At 59.1% G+C, this 18551-nt stretch overlaps 3 protein-coding genes across 11 annotated transcripts; all 3 read left to right on the forward strand.

Annotated features, from left to right (window-relative positions):
• Positions 1 to 1287: 1287 nt before the first annotated feature.
• On the forward strand, positions 1288 to 12366 carry LOC116762041 (hyaluronidase-2). 6 transcript variants are annotated; one of them, XM_032648712.1, is made up of 6 exons: positions 1316 to 1420; positions 3509 to 4488; positions 4982 to 5071; positions 9887 to 10810; positions 11168 to 11257; positions 11439 to 12366. In XM_032648712.1, exons 2-6 carry the CDS (start codon positions 3559 to 3561, stop codon positions 11748 to 11750), a joined length of 2346 nt encoding a protein of 781 aa, XP_032504603.1. In that variant the 5' UTR covers positions 1316 to 1420; positions 3509 to 3558; the 3' UTR covers positions 11751 to 12366. The 6 variants fall into 6 exon arrangements, with proteins under 6 accessions (XP_032504606.1, XP_032504603.1, XP_032504607.1 ...); XM_032648713.1 differs by lacking the exon at positions 1316 to 1420 and adding an exon at positions 2602 to 2702; XM_032648715.1 differs by lacking the exons at positions 9887 to 10810; positions 11168 to 11257; positions 11439 to 12366 and adding an exon at positions 5496 to 6227 and having other exon boundaries at positions 1288 to 1420.
• An 88-nt stretch (positions 12367 to 12454) lies between these two features.
• HYAL3 (hyaluronidase 3) lies at positions 12455 to 18520 on the forward strand. 4 transcript variants are annotated; one of them, XM_032648720.1, is made up of 4 exons: positions 12455 to 12951; positions 16512 to 17422; positions 17633 to 17722; positions 17839 to 18520. In XM_032648720.1, the coding sequence occupies exons 2-4, from the start codon at positions 16529 to 16531 to the stop codon at positions 18100 to 18102; spliced, it is 1248 nt and encodes a 415-aa protein (XP_032504611.1). In that variant the 5' UTR covers positions 12455 to 12951; positions 16512 to 16528; the 3' UTR covers positions 18103 to 18520. The 4 variants fall into 4 exon arrangements, with proteins under 4 accessions (XP_032504611.1, XP_032504613.1, XP_032504612.1 ...); XM_032648722.1 differs by having other exon boundaries at positions 12483 to 12951; positions 17278 to 17422; XM_032648721.1 differs by lacking the exons at positions 12455 to 12951; positions 17633 to 17722 and adding an exon at positions 12961 to 13358.
• Positions 14594 to 15783, forward strand: NAA80 (N-alpha-acetyltransferase 80, NatH catalytic subunit). Its single transcript, XM_032648723.1, is given in 2 exon segments — positions 14594 to 14718; positions 14720 to 15783. Coding segments are annotated over 2 exon segments (894 nt in total). The 5' UTR covers positions 14594 to 14688; the 3' UTR covers positions 15584 to 15783.
• Positions 18521 to 18551: the final 31 nt, after the last annotated feature.

Consider the following 18551-nt stretch of genomic DNA (forward strand, 5'->3'; position numbering starts at 1 on the left):
TAAGGCCCTATCGTCGTCCTCCACTGTCCCTCCCACTGACTGCCCCAAGGCCAGGGTTCTGCCATGCTGGGTGGCAGCCCATCACCACTGTCCCAGTGTGGGGGAACTCCCTGTGGTGGGCCTGCCCTAGCTGACCCCAAAGCTGGAAACAATGGGGGTCATGGCTGTGCTTCCCCACTCCCTCCTACTGGGCTGTGCTTCCCCACTCCCTCCTACTGGGCTGTGCTCACTTCCTTCCTTCCTGAGGAAGTGTCCCTGCCCTGGGACAGTCTGGTCTGGCCTTTGTTTCCCCAGGGGCCCCCAGCCTTGGAGCTTTTAAGGCCTGTGTCCCTTGTGGAGCCAGCACAGTGGTCCAGGGACACCACCCTCCCATGCCATGTCCTGGACTCCTTGGTCATCAGGGTAGACTCTAGGATATGTTCCCATCTCCCCCAGTCCCCCAGTCTTACACAGCCTTCTGTTAGGAGAGCGGGCCTGGGCATGAAGGAGGTGGGCTGGTAGGGTCGGGGGGCGGGTAGGCTCAGGGTGATTTGAGGGTGTGCAGATTTGTACCTCTGGAGGGGTCTGCTGGGACCCTGCTGTAGCCCTCCTGGGAGCTAGCCGCGTTATGGGCACCTCCTTCCCACAGGAATACACCCCTTTCCTCACCCATGTGGTAAGGAGCCCCTTACTCTGCAGCATCTTAGTGAAATCCACCCAGGAACATCCTCTGGCAGGAGAGCACCCTGCAGAACCCTCCCAGGCCCTGCCCATCCCCCCAGCAGTCACCCACATCAACACATTGTCCACTCTGTCACACTTGGGATGCTTCCGCTCTCAGTGGAAAAAAATTGACTCAGCTCCTGTAAGTTCCCCCAACACCCCCACCCCAGGGCTGGTTCTCTTCTTCACCACCTGCTTTGGGGGATCATCTGCCAAACATCCCCCAAGTAGTTTGACTCCCCAAAACGCCACCACCAGGGCCTCTCCACTCACAAGCTGCTGGATTTGAGGATGGTTCTCAACCTTAAGGGCAGGTTGGGGAGAAAAGCTTTCAGTGTTAAGGAAGCTGCCAGCATGGGGGAGGCTGGCACCTGAACCAGGTCCCCCAGCCTTCCTGTCACCTGGTGCAGTTTGCTGGGCCAGGGCCTACTCAGGGGAAGGGTGGGGCGGGCAGCCAGCCTGCAGGGCACGCCGGAGGGAAACGGTCAAGGCGGTCCCCTCCCCCGCGCATGTTCCTGGCCCTTTCCTCTCTGAGGGGCAGCAGGAAGTGAGGAGAAAGGGCCAGGGCGGGAGGCGGGAGCGGGTGGGAGGGATGGGGTTTATCAAGCTGCCGGCGGGCTGCCCGGAGGGCAGCAGCTGGTGCGAGTAGCTTGTCTGGAGACTTACCCCGGGAAGGAGGGAGGCCGCCGACCTACTGGGCCGACGGACTCCCACACAGGTGAGCCCAGGGCAGACGACTGGTCTGCACCCTGGTACATGCGCTCGCAGCAGCGCTCCCTGCCTCTCCTCCCAGTCGCGCGGGCGGGGAATGGGCTGGCCATACAGACCCGAGCCCTTTGGGGAGCTGAGGATCCCGGGGGAGAGGATCTAGGAAGAGGCAAGGAATACTCCCCCCATTCCAGCTCCAAGCCTGCTCCCCAGAGGGAGGGGCTTACAGGACCAAAGGACTTAGGATACTGGGCAGAGGCCCAGGGGAAACCCTCTGGCTGGGCCGGCTTTCTCTGCCATCTGTCCAGGAACTTCTGCAAGGGTGGCAGCTTCCTCAGAGTTGAAAGGAAGCCTTGGGGGCTCCCACAGGCCCCCCAGAGACTGGACAGGAGGCGATGGGAGCCCAGGGATTGGCCTGTGCCTGATGCAGGTCGGGGGCAGGGGGACGCCCTATCCCCAGGGCCCGCTGGGCTTACTGGCCCCAGCCGGGCGGGCCTAGCTGCGACCCACAGCTCGTGTTGCCCGGACAACCACTGCCTCCACGCAGTCCTGGAAGAGCTAAGACGCGGGTGCTAGGCCCCCTCCCCAAGTCTGGCAGGGGGCGGGGATTCCCTTCAGACCAGGGTCGGGGGAAGGGAGCCCTGATCCGTAGGGGGCGGCACATTACTGTCCTGCGAGACCAGAGGTCGGCTCTGGTCACCGTCCCCCTTTCCATACAAAGGGGCCCCAGGACTGGAGACTACGCTCAGGGATGCTGAGCCAGATTCACTACTACCCCCGGCCAAGGCCTCGGGGTCCCACAGCACCTCCTTCTGGCCGGGTGACGGAACGCCACTTCCTTTATTCCCTCCCCGACCCCCGTCCTTTATGCTGTCCCTTTAAGCGGCTGGCCGCGTCGCGGAGCAGCGAGGACTGTACCACCGGCCGCAGGCTGCGGGGGGGAATTTGGGGCTGACTGGCCCTCACGGCTGAGACTCCACAAGAAAGCCCCATTTGGAGGGGTCTCACAGTTCCAGATTTATGGTCACATTCCTCGGCAGAGGATCTGGGGACCTTGGAGCCCAAAACGCAGCACTGGCTACCCGAAAGTCAGGCACACCTTTTCGACCCCGCCGCAAATCCTGCGCAGGGCCCGCCTCCGCGCTGAATTCTTAAAGGGCCCGCGGGCTGGGGGGGCGGAGCCAGTAGAGGCGCCGAACCGGGGCAGTGCCTGGTGGAGCGGCCGGAGCGGGCCGGGCTGGGGCGGGGATGGCGATGGCCATGGCGCAGGTCCCGGCGGCTCCCTGCGCGAGGTGAGGGAGGGCAGTGCGAGCCTGGCGGCTCTCTCCGCGGGCTCTGTTCTGAGCTCCCAGGGAGGCGGCCCAGGACCACCCCCCCAACTCTGGGCCGGGTTCAGCCCCCACGTGCGGGGCGGGGGCGGGGTCCCGGACAAAGGCCAGGTGGAGTGGGCTTTACCCCGGGCCGCTTGGCCCGCGGGCGCGATCATTTCTGGTAGCTGTAGAGGGAAATGCCGGTCTGCCAGCGCCACCGTGGGAGATCCACCACCCCTTTGTCCCCGCGGGGCCTCCACCAAGCTTGGGAGAGTGTCTTCGCTGAGACAAAGTCTATTAGCCTCGCTCTGATGCTGGGCGGGTGCAAAAAAAGATACCAGCTCTGGGGCTGTTACAGCTTCCTAGCTGCTTCATCAGCTGTGCCTTGCCTCACCCAAATGCTATGGTTTCTCAGGACCAAGAGTACTTCACAGGGTAGAGTGGGCCTCGGTTTGGGGCTCTCAGAAACCTTGTCCTGGGTGGTATTCAGCCATGTATGAGTCTGGGCAGTGAGTCTATAGCTCAATTCGTCCAGTTCTCAGAGAGGTCACAGACCTAACAAGTTCCTGCCCAGCCGTAGGCTACCTGCTCCAGGAAGGAGCCCTGGCAGTGAGTTCCTGCGCCTCAGTGGTCTGTGGTCTCTCAGACCTGTTATAGCCAATAACAGGGTCTGAACAACCCTGGGCACGGTGCCCTACACAGCATGGGCTTTGGGAGTATGGATGGGTTTGGGGTGGACACCTCCAGGATTCTATAGACTGATTTGCTGTCTCCCACCTTTCCCCCAGTTCCTGAGGTAGTGCCAGGCAGGTGACACTGTCTTCCTGCAGCCCCCAGCATGTGGGCAGGCCTGGGCCCTGCCGTCACACTGGCCCTGTTGTTGGCGGTGGCATGGGCCACGGAGCTGAAGCCCACAGCACCACCCATCTTCACAGGCCGGCCCTTTGTGGTAGCATGGGATGTGCCCACACAAGACTGTGGCCCACGCCACAAGGTGCCACTGGACCCAAAGGACATGAAGGCCTTTGATGTGCAGGCCTCACCTAATGAGGGTTTCGTGAACCAGAACATCACCATCTTCTACCGTGACCGGCTGGGCATGTATCCACACTTCGATTCGGTGGCGAGGTCTGTGCATGGTGGTGTGCCACAGAATGGCAGCCTCTGGGTACACCTGGAGATGCTAAAGGGACATGTGGAACGCTACATTCGTACACAGGAGCCTGCAGGGCTGGCAGTCATCGACTGGGAGGACTGGCGGCCAGTGTGGGTACGCAACTGGCAGGACAAGGACGTGTACCGCCGATTATCACGCCAGTTGGTGGCCAGTCGCCACCCTGACTGGCCACCAGACCGCATAGTGAAGCAGGCGCAGTATGAGTTTGAGTTTGCTGCACGCCAGTTCATGCTGGAGACACTGCGATTTGTCAAGGCATTTCGGCCTCGGCACCTGTGGGGCTTCTACCTCTTCCCCGACTGTTACAACCATGATTATGTGCAGAACTGGGAGACCTATACAGGCCGCTGCCCTGATGTTGAGGTCTCCCGAAATGACCAGCTGGCCTGGCTGTGGGCCGAGAGCACGGCCCTCTTCCCCTCTGTATACCTGGAAGAGACACTCGCTTCCTCCACACATGGCCGCAACTTTGTCAGCTTCCGTGTTCAGGAGGCCCTTCGCGTGGCTCACACCCACCATGCCAACCATGCACTCCCGGTCTACGTCTTCACGAGGCCCACCTATAGCCGCGGACTCACAGGGCTTAGCGAGGTATGTGCCTCCCAGGGCCCTGCCTTCGTCCTTGGGAAACCACTGCAGGCCTCCTGCCCCCAAGCTTACTGGCTACTCTATATCTCCTCACCTCATTATCTCTGTAACCCTATGAAAGGGTGGCATTGTTATCTCCATTTTGTGGATACAAAAATTGAGGGCCAGAGATGCTGAGAAATTTACCCAGAACTTCCCAGCAAATCCAGGTAGAGCAGGGACTTGGGCCTAGTATTCTGACTTTGCGGTCCATCCTGATAGGTACATACTAGGCTCAAGTGGGCCCTTGGCTTGGGAATGGGAGGCCAGAAGTGGGGGTGGAAATGGCTTAAACATTTAAGGAGAAAGTGAAACAGCTGCTGCCTAGGGGTGAGAAGGAGAGGACTGGGCTGCGGGGAGGTTAGCAGGTCTGAACAGGCTAGGGCCTGCCCACACTGTCTGTCCTTCTCACCCTGTGGTCTCAGTATTCCCCAGTGACCATCTCCTCCCCACGTAGATGGATCTCATCTCCACCATTGGCGAGAGTGCAGCCCTGGGTGCAGCTGGTGTCATCCTCTGGGGTGATGCGGGGTACACCACCAGCATGGTAAGTAAGACCCACCCAGCCTACTGGAGCTGAGTCTGCAGGGACAGGCAGAGCGTCTGTGCTTTTGGCTGCAAACCTCAAAGTGGTCCCCTCATCTGTCCCCCACCCAAGGAGCCCCAGTCCCAACAGAGAAGACACAGTCCCTCCCCTTCTCCCAGGAAGGGGGATTTGCTGTCCTGACCAGCTGTTGAGTTCCACTCTGCCCCATCTGCCCTGCTGGGTTCCAGTCCCTGCCCCCACCCCCTTCTTAGAAGGAATAGGAACAGTGAGGGCTCAGGCATGCGTGCGTGCGTGTGTGTGTGTGTGTGTGTGTGTGTGTGTGTGCATTGTTAAAAGAAGGTACAGTCACCACAGTGTAAACAGAGTTTCCATCTGGGCCTGTGAGCTGAGACAGCTGACCCTGATCCCTGACCTCTGCCCCCAGGAGACCTGCCAGTACCTCAAGGATTACCTGACCCGGTTGCTGGTACCCTACGTCGTCAATGTGTCCTGGGCTGCCCAGTATTGCAGCTGGGCCCAGTGCCATGGCCACGGGCGCTGTGTGCGCCGTGACCCCAGTGCTAATACCTTCCTGCACCTCAGTGCCAGCAGCTTCCGCCTAGTGCCTAGCCACGCACCTGGTGAGCCACAGCTGCGACCAGAGGGGGAACTCAGTTGGGCCGACCGCAACCACCTGCAGACGCACTTTCGCTGCCAGTGCTACTTAGGCTGGGGCGGCGAGCAATGCCAGTGGGACCGCAGGCGGGCAGCTGGGGGTGCCAGTGGGGCCTGGTCCGGGTCCCACCTCACCAGCCTGCTGGCTGTGGCCGCCCTGGCCCTCACCTGGACTTTGTAAGGGTCTCTCACGCAGCTGTCAGGCAAGCTGGCCTCTGCCACAAGGGCTCTGCTAGGCATGTAGGAGCCCACAAGGGGTGGACAAACCAGAGTCTGAAGGGGCAGAACCCCCTGGGATGCCCAGTAGGGTGTCCGTACCAGCTCCCACCCCCTGTTCTAAGGGGGAGGGACAGTCCCGTGGGAGGCCCCTTCTCTCCCTGCCAGAGAGGAAGAGGGGCACAGCTGGGCCGGGGAGGACCTGACCCTACTCCCCTGCCCGTGAATAGTTTATTATTATTATTTTGGGGTCTCTTTTGTAAATTAAATATGAAACAACTGCTTCTTTGCTTGGACTGTCTGTGCCTGGGCCAGGGCATGTGAGAGAGATTTCAGGGTCTTCCATATAAGGTTTGAGCTCAGTTCTGTCTCTCTGAGACTCTCTGCTGGCGACTTCTCATCTGTAAAATTCATTCACTGGGATCTGCAGGCCAGAGCTTCCCACTCTAGCTGTCCTGCTAGGGCAGGGGCCACTGGGAGTGGAGGGACTCACAGTCCACCCCAACACCAAGGACCTTGCTTTATCTATATTGATTGGAAAGCAGTTGGGTACAACCTTCTGTGAGGGATGGGGCTCATTGTGCTTCTCCTACTTGGTACTGTATCCCCAGCTGGGCTGGTGCCAGTCGCCTCGCCTTGCCCACCCAAGGAGAAAGGGGAAAGCGGATGTTTGATCTTCCCTGGCTGGGCAGGTAGCCAGATCACTCCTCCCTGCTGTTCTCACAGGCAAGGGCGGCTCCTCCACTCCCCAGTCCCAAGGACAGTGGACTTCAGCCACACGCACTTCTCCCCATCTAGCTCAGAGTCCTCCACTGGGTATGGTCAGGAGGAGGCAAGCAGGGCATTGGGATCTGAATCATGAGGTCCAGTCCCTGTCCCACTGCAGAGATGCATGATGGGGTGAGGGGGAGGCATCCTCAACAGTCAGCCCTGTAATGGCCATGGGAGAGCATAGCTTGTCCCCAGCTGTCCCAGGGGAGAGAAGTAGCAGCCAGAGCTGTCATACCAGCTCTGACCTGCTTCACTTCCTCTGCTTCTGAAGTGAGTTATTCTGGGTGGGGCCCTGCCCCTCCCCTCAGCCGTTGGACCCACACCTGGATTCCTCCTGTCCCTATCAGTGATGACTGATCCCCTGCCCTCAGATAATACCGGCTCGAGATGTACTCAAGAAACTGTCGATCAGTGAGGAGGGCACCCCAGCCACAAGGACTCGGGAAGTAGCCTCAAGGAAGTGCTTTCTACATTGAGGTTGGGTTGGGTTTTTTTTTTGGGTGTGGGGGGGCGCACCATGCACGGCACATGGGATCTTAGTTCCCCGACCAGGGATCGAACCACTGCCTCCTGCAGTGGAAGCACGGTTTCCTAACTCCTGGACTGCCAGGGAAGTCCCTACATTGAGAGTCCCTACACTGAGTTTTGAAAGGTGGGGGGGAAACTTGATGCTGGGAACAAAGCATGGGCAAAGGCTGGAGGAAGACAGAACACAAATGGAGACAGAGTTTGAGGCTTGGGTGTGACAGAGGGTTATGCTGCAGGTGGCCCTAGAGTGGCACCAGGCCTGATTTTGTCTGATGATAGTGACTATCTTACCTGTTCAGTGAACACACTGAACACACACATGTGCCAGGGCTGGGCTGGGTGCTGGGGATGCACCCATGAACCACACCAGCAAAGACTGCCATCCTCAGGGGTATGAAGGCATAAAGGGAGATGCACTTTGGTTGCCAAGGCCAAGTCAGATGTTGGACAGTGGAGAGTGCTCCCCAGAGGCATACAGGCAAGGGGATTGTGTGGTTAGAGCCTGGGGAAGCAATCCTCACCAAATCGATATTGATTCAGGTTGTAAAGTGATCCTTCATCCCTCTGGCTGCTGATGGCAGAGAATAGAGAGGGTGGTAGCACTGGGAGGGAGATGTCAAATCACATGGTGGGGGTAAGGGAGGGGTCCTGGCTGCTTGTGACCAAGGTGGGGAGAGGCCGGCTGGAGAGTAGATTCAGGTGTCGATCAATAAGGCCATAAGATGATGGAGCCAGCAGAGGGAGGGCAAGGAAGGAGGAGCTGTGACCTATCTCCCCAACACCTGTGACTTCCCCTACCCAACTGTGACCCCCCACACAGCTGTGACCTCCCCTACACAGATGTGACCCATGCATACCTGTTAGCTCCCCTGCCCACATCTGTAACCTGTCAACACACAGGTTATCCAGACATACCTGTGACCTGACCCACGCAGCTGTGACCTGGCTATGAGCTCAGGTTCAGACTGGGCTGTTCAGTGCTTTCACCTGGGCCAGGAACATGATGTTTCCTTCACCCCACTCTGGCAGGCAAGCCTGGGCCTGAGCACCTAGCAGGTCTCAGTTGCTAGCGTCTGAATCAGCAAACAAGCAAAATCACGAAGGAATGAACAAGCGCGTCTTCACTGATACACTCATGCTCATACCCGTGGTCACACAAACATGGTGTCTCATGGTCATAAAACAGGGTCTCACACACACCAAGTCCCAGGCACTGGGTCCCACACTTGCACATACATACTACTGGAGTTTGTGGAGAGTCCCAAATGTCCACTAACTGGAGCTTTACACAGACACAGTCACTGATCCAGCACATATGCAAAGGGTGACAACGCAGCCCTGACTTGAGGAACACAGTTCCTTTCAGACACAGGTCCCTAAAGGGGGGATGATTTATCCACTAGGCACTGTAGGCACAGGGCCACAATACTTATACGGGCCCACAAAAATGTTTTAATTTTAATCTTTTTTAATCAGAAGAAAAAATACAGGAATAATGAATATGAAATAATTCAGTCTGGATTATATCTGTACTTATGCCAGTATAGTCGTTAAATATATTTTTTTAAAAATATGTATTTCTTTGGCCGCGCAGCATGTGGGATCTTAGTTCCCCGACCAGGGATCGAACCCGTGTCCCCTGCAGTGGAAGCACAGAGTCCTAACCATTCCCTTAAAATATTTTTTTGAGGAATGGGTCCACAAAGGTGGAAGTGCCTAGGGCCCATAGATGTCATAATGCAGGCACGTGGGAAAGGCACCCAGACTCCAGTATCACACCCAGTCGGATCTGCCGCCCAGATGGCCCCCATGCACTGCCTCCATCCCCACACCATCCCAAGTAAAGCCACAAAGTCCAGCCCCAGTGCTGACAGAGTGGGAGGGGCCACTTCCGGCCTAGCCCCACCTCCTACCAAGGGCACTTTGCTAGGAGTGCAGAGGTGGCTCTGCTGTCTGGCCCAGCCCTCTAATCCAAAGCCCGCCCCTCAGCCCGCCCCCAGACTGGGTGGGGTGACCCCTACAAAAGCTCAGGGTTTCTAGCAGCGGCTTCTTCCTCCAAGAGTCTCGGTGCAGCTGAGGCCAGAGTTAAGGAACAGAATCTTGCTGAGCCCTGCATAGGCCCTCACCCTGAGGTCAGGAAGTTTGGAGAATGAGGCCTTTCAGCCCTGAGGTCAGCAGGGACAAGTGGGCAGATTGGCGGGTGTACAGGAGGGCTGGGCTGACCTTTCCTGCGTCACTGAGCATGCCCTCCTGCATGGGTGGCCAGGATTCCTGGGGGAAGAGACAGGGAAGCCCCCGCCTCCGTCAGTCAGCCAGCCTGGGGGCTGAGGGCCTGGCTCTCAGCCACTCTTCTCAAGACAGATGTCATGGCTTCTGTGGCCCTTGGGGAAAGGGGGCGGGCAAGCCAGGACAAGACCTGTGGGAGACAGAGGGCAGAGGTCGGCCCAAGAGGCAACTCGGATGTGCCCTCTAGTGGCCATGTTCCCCTCAATGCCTCTCCTTTGCCCTCTGACTTCCCCGAACCCTGCAGGTCAATATTTACTTGAAGCCAGAACAGAGGTGGATTAATAAGGGACTTGGCCTGCCTGCCCTCAGTAGGGGTCAGGGAGTTCAAGGCCTGCTTTCAGCTCTGCTTCTCCTGGCCAGGTTTCTCTACACCTGCCCTGTGCCATGGCAGCCCACCTGCTTCCCATCTGCACCCTCTTCCTGAACTTGCTCGGCATGGCCAAAGGCTCCAGGGAGCCCCTGGTACCCAACCGGCCCTTCGCCACCATCTGGAATGCAAACACCCAGTGGTGTCTAGAGAGGCATGGCGTGGACGTGGATGTCAGTGTCTTTGATGTGGTGGCCAACCCGGGGCAGACCTTCCGCGGCCCTGACATGACCATTTTCTACAGCTCCCAGCTGGGCACCTACCCTTACTACACACCTGCTGGGGAACCCGTATTCGGTGGCCTGCCCCAGAATGCCAGCCTGGCTGTCCACCTGGCCCGCGCGTTCCAGGACATCCTGGCTGCCATGCCTGCATCCAACTTCTCAGGGCTGGCAGTTATTGACTGGGAGGCATGGCGCCCACGCTGGGCCTTCAACTGGGACACCAAGGACATTTACCGGCAGCGCTCACGGGCACTGGTACAGGGGCAGCACCCTGACTGGCCAGCTCCTTGGGTGGAGGCAGCAGCTCAGGACCAGTTCGAGGGGGCTGCGCGGGCCTGGATGGCAGGCACTCTCAGGCTGGGACAAGCACTGCAGCCTCGTGGCCTCTGGGGCTTCTATGGCTTCCCTGATTGCTATAACTATGACTTTAAAAATCCAAACTACACTGGCCAGTGCCCACCAGGCATCCGTGCTGAGAATGACCAGCTGGGGTGGCTGTGGGGCCAGAGCCGTGCCCTCTACCCCAGCATCTACCTGCCCGCAGCACTGGAGGGCACGAAGAAGGCACGGATGTTTGTGCAGCACCGTGTGGGTGAGGCATTCCGTTTGGCCGTGGGTGCAGGGTACCCTGATCTGCCAGTGCTGCCCTACGTCCAGATCTTCTACGACATGACTAACCGCTTTCTGCCCCTGGTGAGTCTCCTGTGACCCGGCCCACCTTGTAACCTACATTGTCAGGCATTAGTCCAGTAAGTGAGGCCACATAGCCCTGGGGCACTTTAGCCTTGGGACACTTTCATCCGTTCCCTCTCACATTCTTTGAGCACCTACTGTGTGCCAAGTTCTGTGCTAGGCACAGACAATTCAGCATTCTTTAGAAAGAAATCATCCCTGCCTGCATGGCACTCACAGGCTAGACTAAGGGCAGGCTTGCCTCTGGCCACCACAGCTAGAGCAGGCTATGAATTATTTGTCCCATGCAATCGTGTTACAGCAGGCTGCTGTGGGGACGGAGGGAGGCCCCACAGAGCTATGCTGTCCTTTCCCCAGGAGGAGCTGGAGCACAGCCTGGGGGAGAGTGCAGCCCAGGGGGCAGCAGGAGTGGTGCTCTGGGTGAGCTGGGAGAACACAAGAACCAAGGTGAGCTCAAGCCCAGGATGGGGGTGAGGGTGGCGGCAGGAGTGGGGCTTCCAGGCTGACTGGGGAGACCCTGGCCCACCCTTTACCCCTGCAGTCCTGGTTGACCAGCAGGTGAGTGCCTCAATGCCCTAGGTGGACCCGTGCATGGCCGTGGTGTCCTGACGCTCCCCCTCCCACCTAGGAATCCTGCCAGGCCATCAAGGAGTATGTTGACACGACACTGGGGCCCTTCATCCTGAATGTGACCAGTGGGGCTCTTCTGTGCAGTCAAGTCCTGTGCTCTGGCCATGGCCGTTGTGCTCGGCGCCCCAGTCACCCCGAGGCCCGCCTCATCCTCAGCCCCACCAGTTTCTCCATCGAGTCCACGCCTGGTGGTGGGCCTCTGACCCTCCAAGGTGCCCTCTCACTCAAGGATCGGTTGGCTGTGGAGTTCAAATGTCGCTGCTACTGTGGGTGGACGGGAACATGGTGTGAGCAGTGGGGCATGTGGTGATTGGCACATGCACACATTGAGTACCTAATGCAATCTGGACCTGGCTACAGCTTTCTCAAGTACAGGCACAGTCACATGAGTCATGGTCACAGTCAGAAGTACACTCAGGCACTGTCATGAGCATATGCTAGCCCATTCACACCTGCTTACAGACCAAGATAGTTGCATAAGGAGTTAGAGCCTTGGGCACCCACCCAGCAGAGTTAAAAATATTTCCTCCAGAGACATTGAGCCAGTCTTTAAACTGCAGCAATCACAAGAACTGATGCTCTGGACTTCCCTGGCGGTCCAGTGGTTAAGACTCCATGCTTCTACTGCAGGGGGCGGGGGTTCGATCCCTGGTCAGGGAACTAAGATCCCGCATGCTGAAAGAAAGAAAGGGAGGGAGGGAGGAAGGAAGGAGGGTAAGCACTTTACCCAAGGTTGCAGACAGAAAATAGAGCAGCTGAGATTCAAACCCAGGTGAATCTGGGTTTGAATCTCTACCCTCTACCTCTACCTCTATAGCGATGGAGCCCTTTGGCTCCTACTATATGTCGACGGTAATCAGCCCTGTACAGCAGCCTGAATCCGTTCAGAGGTAACAGCCTCACAAATAAAGCAGACATGATTCTAACTTCAAGAGCTGTTTATTGAGCACCTAAAACGTGCAGGCGCTGGGATCCAGAGGGCACAGGAAAATTCTTTTCTCTTGCTCTGATTTGATGACTGTCCGAGGGCGGCTGCTTCTCAGGATTGGGCCCAAATTTCGGGAGGAAGCTCCACCTGACCGTTTCCACGCTGGGCAGGAGGCTGACGTGAGCCGAAACAAAGTTAACTGGGGGGAGACCTATCTGAGTCTGGGGCGGGGCGAGGCGGGGCGAGATGGAAGCCCAGCCCACCCGTAATGGAGCTGGCGCTCGGTTCGCGCTCACTGGGAGCTGGGCCTGGATAAGCAAGGGCGGGAGGGGCAGAGGTAGAGCCAGGGCAGAGATCCAGTCTGCGTCGGGTCTGTATTATGACGCGAGGCGCCGGGGCCGGGGGCTGGCCGCCCCGAAGACCCGGGACCTGGTGGTGTGCCGCGGGCCGTGACGGCTGCAGTGCGTCCGCCTCTCCGCTAGGGTGCGAGCGCCGGGGGCCGGAGGAGTCCGAGCCAGAGACAGCGAGATACAGATCCGTGTGGAGCGAGGACACGGAGCGTCCCGGAGCCAGGCGTCAGCATGTCAGTACTGCCCCTCTCCCCATGCGCGGCGTATTCGTCCTCATTGTCCCCCGCTCTCCCCGTCTGCTCCGCGCGTACAGTTCTCAAGTGACTAAGCCGCCCCCGCACGCCCTCTTTGCGTCTGTCGTTCCCTCCCAGAGCATGCCGAGCCGCCCAGAGTCAAGCTCCCGAAGCCCCCACCCCCAAACTCCACGGTTTGTCACCCAGTGGGAGGAAGGGGGAAACCGAGGCAGGAGAGACTGTCGCCTCTCTCTGTGGACCCGGGAGCCCCACCCACAGTGGGTGGGATCGGCACAGAAAGGGTTAAGCCTGAGGGGGAAGTCTGAGGCTCCAGGCTCAGGGGCGGATCCTGGGGTTTCCTCTCTCCTGGTCCAGGGGTGCAGCTGCTGCGGAGGTGGCTGATGCAGGTGAGGGGCTTATAGCCCTCTGAGTGGGATGTGGTATGAGGGGAGGGGGCTACCTGTTACTGGTCAGTGTGGAATTGGCCTCAAGCTCACGGGGCCTTCCTGCAGAGGTGGGGAAGGGGAGCCAGGGCATTCTCTCTGGAACAGGTGAGTAGAAGGGTGGGGCCCAACGGCCACCTATCGCTAGAAATCCCCCAGCATTGACCCTTCTGCCAGCAGAGCCTGTGGTAGGATGGGCATACAATGCAGTTCGGGGTCAGGAGGTCTGAGCCCCCAACCTGGTAGCCGTTGGACACCCCTGTGGATGTAGGAAGGAAGCTGTGGTTCTTATCTAGCTAGGGTGGCTACGAAACAGGCCAGTGGGGAGCCAGGCCTGCAGGAGCCACATTGCTGTGTGAGCCGGGCCCTTTCTGAGGGGCAGTTGGGTCCATGCCCAGTCAAAGTGTCCTGAGCTGGGCAGTGTTGGGGAGGGAGCCAGGGACTCTGTGCCCCTGGTAGGGAAGGCAGTACAGGGAGGGGAAATTTGAGCCTGATGGGTGGGTGAATGGCACCCCAATATCGGTTAGGTGGCAGGCATGGCCCAGGTGGTCAAAAAGGCTGGGACCTGGAGTAGGGAGAAGGGTGGGACAGGGGAGTTCCTAGGGAAGCTGTGTTCCCTCCGAAGGGAATACAGCGTTTAAGCAGGGGGTTGTGGTGTCTAGTTTGTATGCTCTGTCTGATGGCCAGCCAGATGCAATGGTGTAGGGCTGGATCTACTCTCCTGGGGAGGACAAAGCGGTAGTCAGAGAAGGCTGGGGCCTGGAGTCTTGATTTCTGCCCTAGCCTTTAGCCCTCAGCCTCCATCCAGTGTAAGGCAGAGCACCCAGGATCCATCACCTCTGCTCTCCACCTGAGTCAGGTCCCTCAGGTATAGGGGATGGGATCCTCCAGGTCACCTGTGCCATCAGGTGAGTATGGGGACAAGGTGCAGCCCACCAGTTCCAGGATGCGTGGCCCTCCTTAGCACTCTGTCAGCCACTCCCTGCCCCAGCCCCATCCTCCCTTCTGGCACAGCCCAGCATGGCTGTTGTCCACAGGAGGAGCACCCTTCTGGTCTCAGGAGATACCACTGCCTGGAGACTGTGGCCTTAACCCCCAGCCTGGCACTGAGCCACCTGGAACCCAGCAGGAGATGACCTTGGCTCCCAGCCTGGCAGCTGAGCCTGGATCTCACATGTAGGCAAGAGCTGACTCTGAGCCCTGGCCCAGCCAAGCTGACTCCTACCCTAGACCCTATACACCAGGTGGTGCTGATCCTGAGTACCACTCCAGCCTAACTGACTCTGGATCCTGCATGCCAGCCAGAGGTGACCCTGAGATCCAACCTGGCCAAGCTGATCCTGGATCCTACACACCAGCCAGATCTGACCCTGAGCCCCAGGCTAGCTGAGTTGACCCTGGGTTCTGCATGCCATCCAGAGATGACCCTCAGTCCTGGCTCAACTGAGCTGACCCTGGATCCCGCACGCCAGCCAGAGGAGACCCCAGCCCCCAACCTGGCTGAGCTGACCCTGGAGCCTGTGCACTGCCGACCTGAGCTCCTGGATGCCTGTGCCGACCTCATCAATGAGCAGTGGCCCCGCAGCCGCGCCTCCCGCCTGCACTCCTTGGGCCAGTCCTCAGATGCCTTCCCCCTCTGCTTGATGCTGCTGAGCCCCCGTCCCACGCCAGAGGCAGACCCCATTGTGGTGGGCCATGCCCGCCTGTCACGGGTGCTGGACCGGCCCCAGAGCCTCCTAGTGGAGACGGTGGTGGTGGCCCGAGCCTTGAGGGGCCGTGGCTTTGGCCGCTGCCTCATGGAGGGCCTTGAAGCCTTTGCTCAGGCCCGGGGCTTCCGCCGGCTACACCTCACCACCCATGACCAGCTGCACTTTTACGCCCACCTGGGCTACCAGCTGGGTGAGCCTGTGCAGGGCCTGGTCTTCACCAGTCGGTGGCTGCCTGCCACCCTGCTCAGTGCCTTCCCCAGGGCCTCCTTTCCCCGGCCACCCTGCAGGGCCCCTAGCCTGACTGCCCAAGCTGCCCCAAGAGCCCCCAAGGGGTCATCATTGCCGCCACCCCCACCCCTGCCTGAGCCCTTGACCACCCTACCCCCACCTCCAGGAGGGCCCCCTCCACAAAGCCTGCTGGAGACTCAATACCAAGACCTGAGAAGACGCCCCATATTCTGGATGGAGAAAGACATCTGAGGGCTACCCAGGGCAAGATGCTGTCTTTCTGGGTCAGTTGACTGCCCAGGACAGTACCAGCCTCAGCCCACTGGCCATCCCTCAGCTTCTATCCCCCGAGGGCAGCTTCAGCCTAGGCATGTTTCCTGAGTGCCAGTGGAGATGGCACCATGACTGTGGCTCAGAGCTCTCAGTGTGGCTGAATAAAGGCTTCTGTTGGGTGTGGTTGTGACAGTGTATTTGTTGACCCCCACCCTCATCTCCCAGCCTTGTCTTAGGTCCTCTGTCCCTGCAGGGGCCCTCAGATCCACCTCGGCCTTAGGGCCATGGGTGGAGGGACACCTGCCTTTTACCTCTCTCACTCTGCCAGGCCCAGGGGACAAGGAGACATTCACTCATCACCATTCACTGGGCACCTGCTGTGTTACAGGCCCTGGATTGGGCACAGGCAGTGGGGAACTAGACAGATAGGGTCTCAGCCCAAGGGACAGGGCAGGCATACTGTGGCAGGATCCATGCTGGGACAGTGGGAGCTCAAGTTTCCTCACTCCACTTGGAGATCTGGTAGACCTCCCAGGGCAGGTGATGTCATAGCAGAGACCTGAGTGCTGAGTAGAAATTAAGCCAGGCAAGGTTGGGGCTGAGTGTTCTTGGGGCAGGAAACAAAATGGGCAGAGGAAAGAAGGGGACTTGTGAAAGCTGTAGGTGGGGGAGGTGTCAGAGGGCACGGTGGTGCCATGGCAGAGATGGACAATACAGAAGGGGAGCTGCCCAAGCCAGCTTGGGTTGTGGCTGCTCTGAGAGGCCTATGAGACCCCTTGGGAACCAGGCTTTATGCACCTCCCTTTCTTGTGAGGAGGAGCTGGAGGAGTTTTCCCAGCTTTCTCTGCTGTGTGGAAGGTGTGGCCATGGCCATGGAGTCTAAGCTCACACCCCCTCTCTCCTGCAGGTTTCCATCCCTGGGGCATGACCATGCAGCTAGGCCTGGCCCTGGTGCTAGGGGTGGCCCTGTGCTTGGGATGTGGCCAGACCCTGCTGCAAGCCCCTGAACGCCCCTTCTTGGTGCTGTGGAATGTGCCCTCAGCACACTGTAAGGCCCGCTTTGGCGTGCACCTGCCACTAGAGGCCCTGGGCATTGCAGCCAACCGTGGCCAGCGTTTCCACGGCCAGAATGTCACCATCTTCTACAAGAACCAGCTCGGCTTCTATCCCTACCTTGGGCCGAAGGGCACAGCTCACAACGGGGGCATCCCCCAGGCTGTGCCCCTTGACCGCCACCTGGCACGGGCTGCCTATCAGATCCGCCACAGCCTGCAACCTGGCTTCACTGGCCTGGCAGTACTGGACTGGGAGGAATGGTGTCCACTCTGGTCTGGGAACTGGGGCCGCCGCCAGGTCTACCAGACAGCCTCCTGGGCTTGGGCACGGCGGGTATTCCCCAACCTGGACCCCCAGGAGCAGCTCTACAAGGCCCGTATCGGCTTTGAACAGGCAGCCCGTGCACTGATGGAGGACACACTGCGGCTAGGCCGGGCACTGCAGCCCCACGGGCTCTGGGGCTTCTATCGCTTCCCGGCCTGTGGCAATGGCTGGCATGGTACAGCTTCCAATTACACGGGCCACTGCCATGCAGCCACCCTTGCCCGCAACACCCAACTGCATTGGCTCTGGGCCGCCTCCAGCGCCCTCTTCCCCAGCATATACCTCCCACCCAGGTTACCACCTGCTCACCACCACGCATTTGTCCGATACCGCCTGGAGGAGGCCTTCCGTGTGGCCCTCGCTGGGCACCCACATCCCCTGCCTGTCCTGGCCTATGCCCGCCTCACACACCGGAGCTCTGGGAGGTTCCTGTCCCAGGTGAGTGAAAACTGAAGTCTAGGGGTCTGACTGGGGAGGCATGACATTCTCTGAGGGCCTGAGAAGCCACTCAGAGGCTCAGGGCCAAGGGGCCCTCCTCTAGGGGTGGAATCGGATCATGGCAGTGAGCCATGAAAGTTCTTGAAGGTGGAGGTTGGGCCAGATGGAGCTGGCCAGCCCAGCCCTGGCTTAGCAGCTCTCTGCCTCCAGGATGAACTTGTGCAGACCATTGGTGTGAGCGCTGCACTGGGGGCAGCCGGCGTGGTGCTCTGGGGGGACCTGAGCTTCTCCAGTTCTGAGGTGATCATTGCCCCCTCCAGCCTGCCACACAGCCCATGCTGGGGTCCCAGAGATGGGGAAAGACCATGTCAGGGCCATGGAGCAGAAGCATTGATGCATCCCTTCCCTCTCCTCAGGAGGAGTGCTGGCATCTCCATGACTACCTAGTGAGCACCCTGGGCCCTTATGTGATCAACGTGACCAGGGCAGCCATGGCCTGCAGTCACCAGCGGTGCCATGGCCATGGCCGATGTGCTTGGCAAGACCCAGGACAACTGGAAGTCTTTCTGCACCTGGAGCCAGATGGCAGCCCTGGAGATTGGGAGTCCTTCAGCTGCCGTTGTTACTGGGGCTGGGCTGGCCCGACCTGCCAGGAGCCCAGGCCTGAAGAAGCAACATAAAGCCAGGAGTCACCTGCCTCTGACCTTCATGTTCCTGCTGCCATCTTTCCAGTCCTGGAGGGAGGACTTTGTCCCACTCCTGTTCTATTTAGCTTACAGTCACTTCTCCCATGCACACACCCCACTTCCCATGCGATCCCTGGGGAGTGGAAGAGGCCAGAAAAAAACATACTGTTTTAAAACTAGAGGCCCTCTGAGATCACCTCATCCCTCCTGACAAGAAAGCAGCCCCAGGAAGAGTCGGTGTTCCAGAAGGTTCAGGTTGCCAGCCCAGGGCTCTGTTCTACACTTCACTGCGTCCATGGAGACCCGTCCAGGGGCAGGTGGGCCCCCGAGGAGATCTTGGCTAAGATCTTTAAGTGCTAAGCTGTTGTCTGTAATCTGCTTTCATCATAAAGTTACTTTTTCTTTCACTGCCTGAGGTTTGGCTGTTCCCCAATTCTACCAAA

Source organism: Phocoena sinus, chromosome 11 (genome assembly GCF_008692025.1).
Source record: "Phocoena sinus isolate mPhoSin1 chromosome 11, mPhoSin1.pri, whole genome shotgun sequence".
Lineage (NCBI taxonomy): Eukaryota > Metazoa > Chordata > Mammalia > Artiodactyla > Phocoenidae > Phocoena > Phocoena sinus.

Excerpts from the sequence above, each read along its gene's own strand:
- LOC116762041 (XM_032648712.1), top strand. The coding sequence starts at position 3,559 with ATGTGGGCAGGCCTGGGCCCTGCCGTCACACTGGCCCTGTTGTTGGCG. Across the intron at positions 5,072-9,886 it reads CGGGGTACACCACCAGCATG|GTTTCTCTACACCTGCCCTG; the intron begins GTAAGTAAGACC and ends TCTCCTGGCCAG. Across the intron at positions 11,258-11,438 it reads GGGAGAACACAAGAACCAAG|GAATCCTGCCAGGCCATCAA; the intron begins GTGAGCTCAAGC and ends CCTCCCACCTAG.
- HYAL3 (XM_032648720.1), top strand. The coding sequence starts at position 16,529 with ATGACCATGCAGCTAGGCCTGGCCCTGGTGCTAGGGGTGGCCCTGTGC. Across the intron at positions 17,423-17,632 it reads CTGGGAGGTTCCTGTCCCAG|GATGAACTTGTGCAGACCAT; the intron begins GTGAGTGAAAAC and ends CTCTGCCTCCAG. Across the intron at positions 17,723-17,838 it reads TGAGCTTCTCCAGTTCTGAG|GAGGAGTGCTGGCATCTCCA; the intron begins GTGATCATTGCC and ends CCCTCTCCTCAG.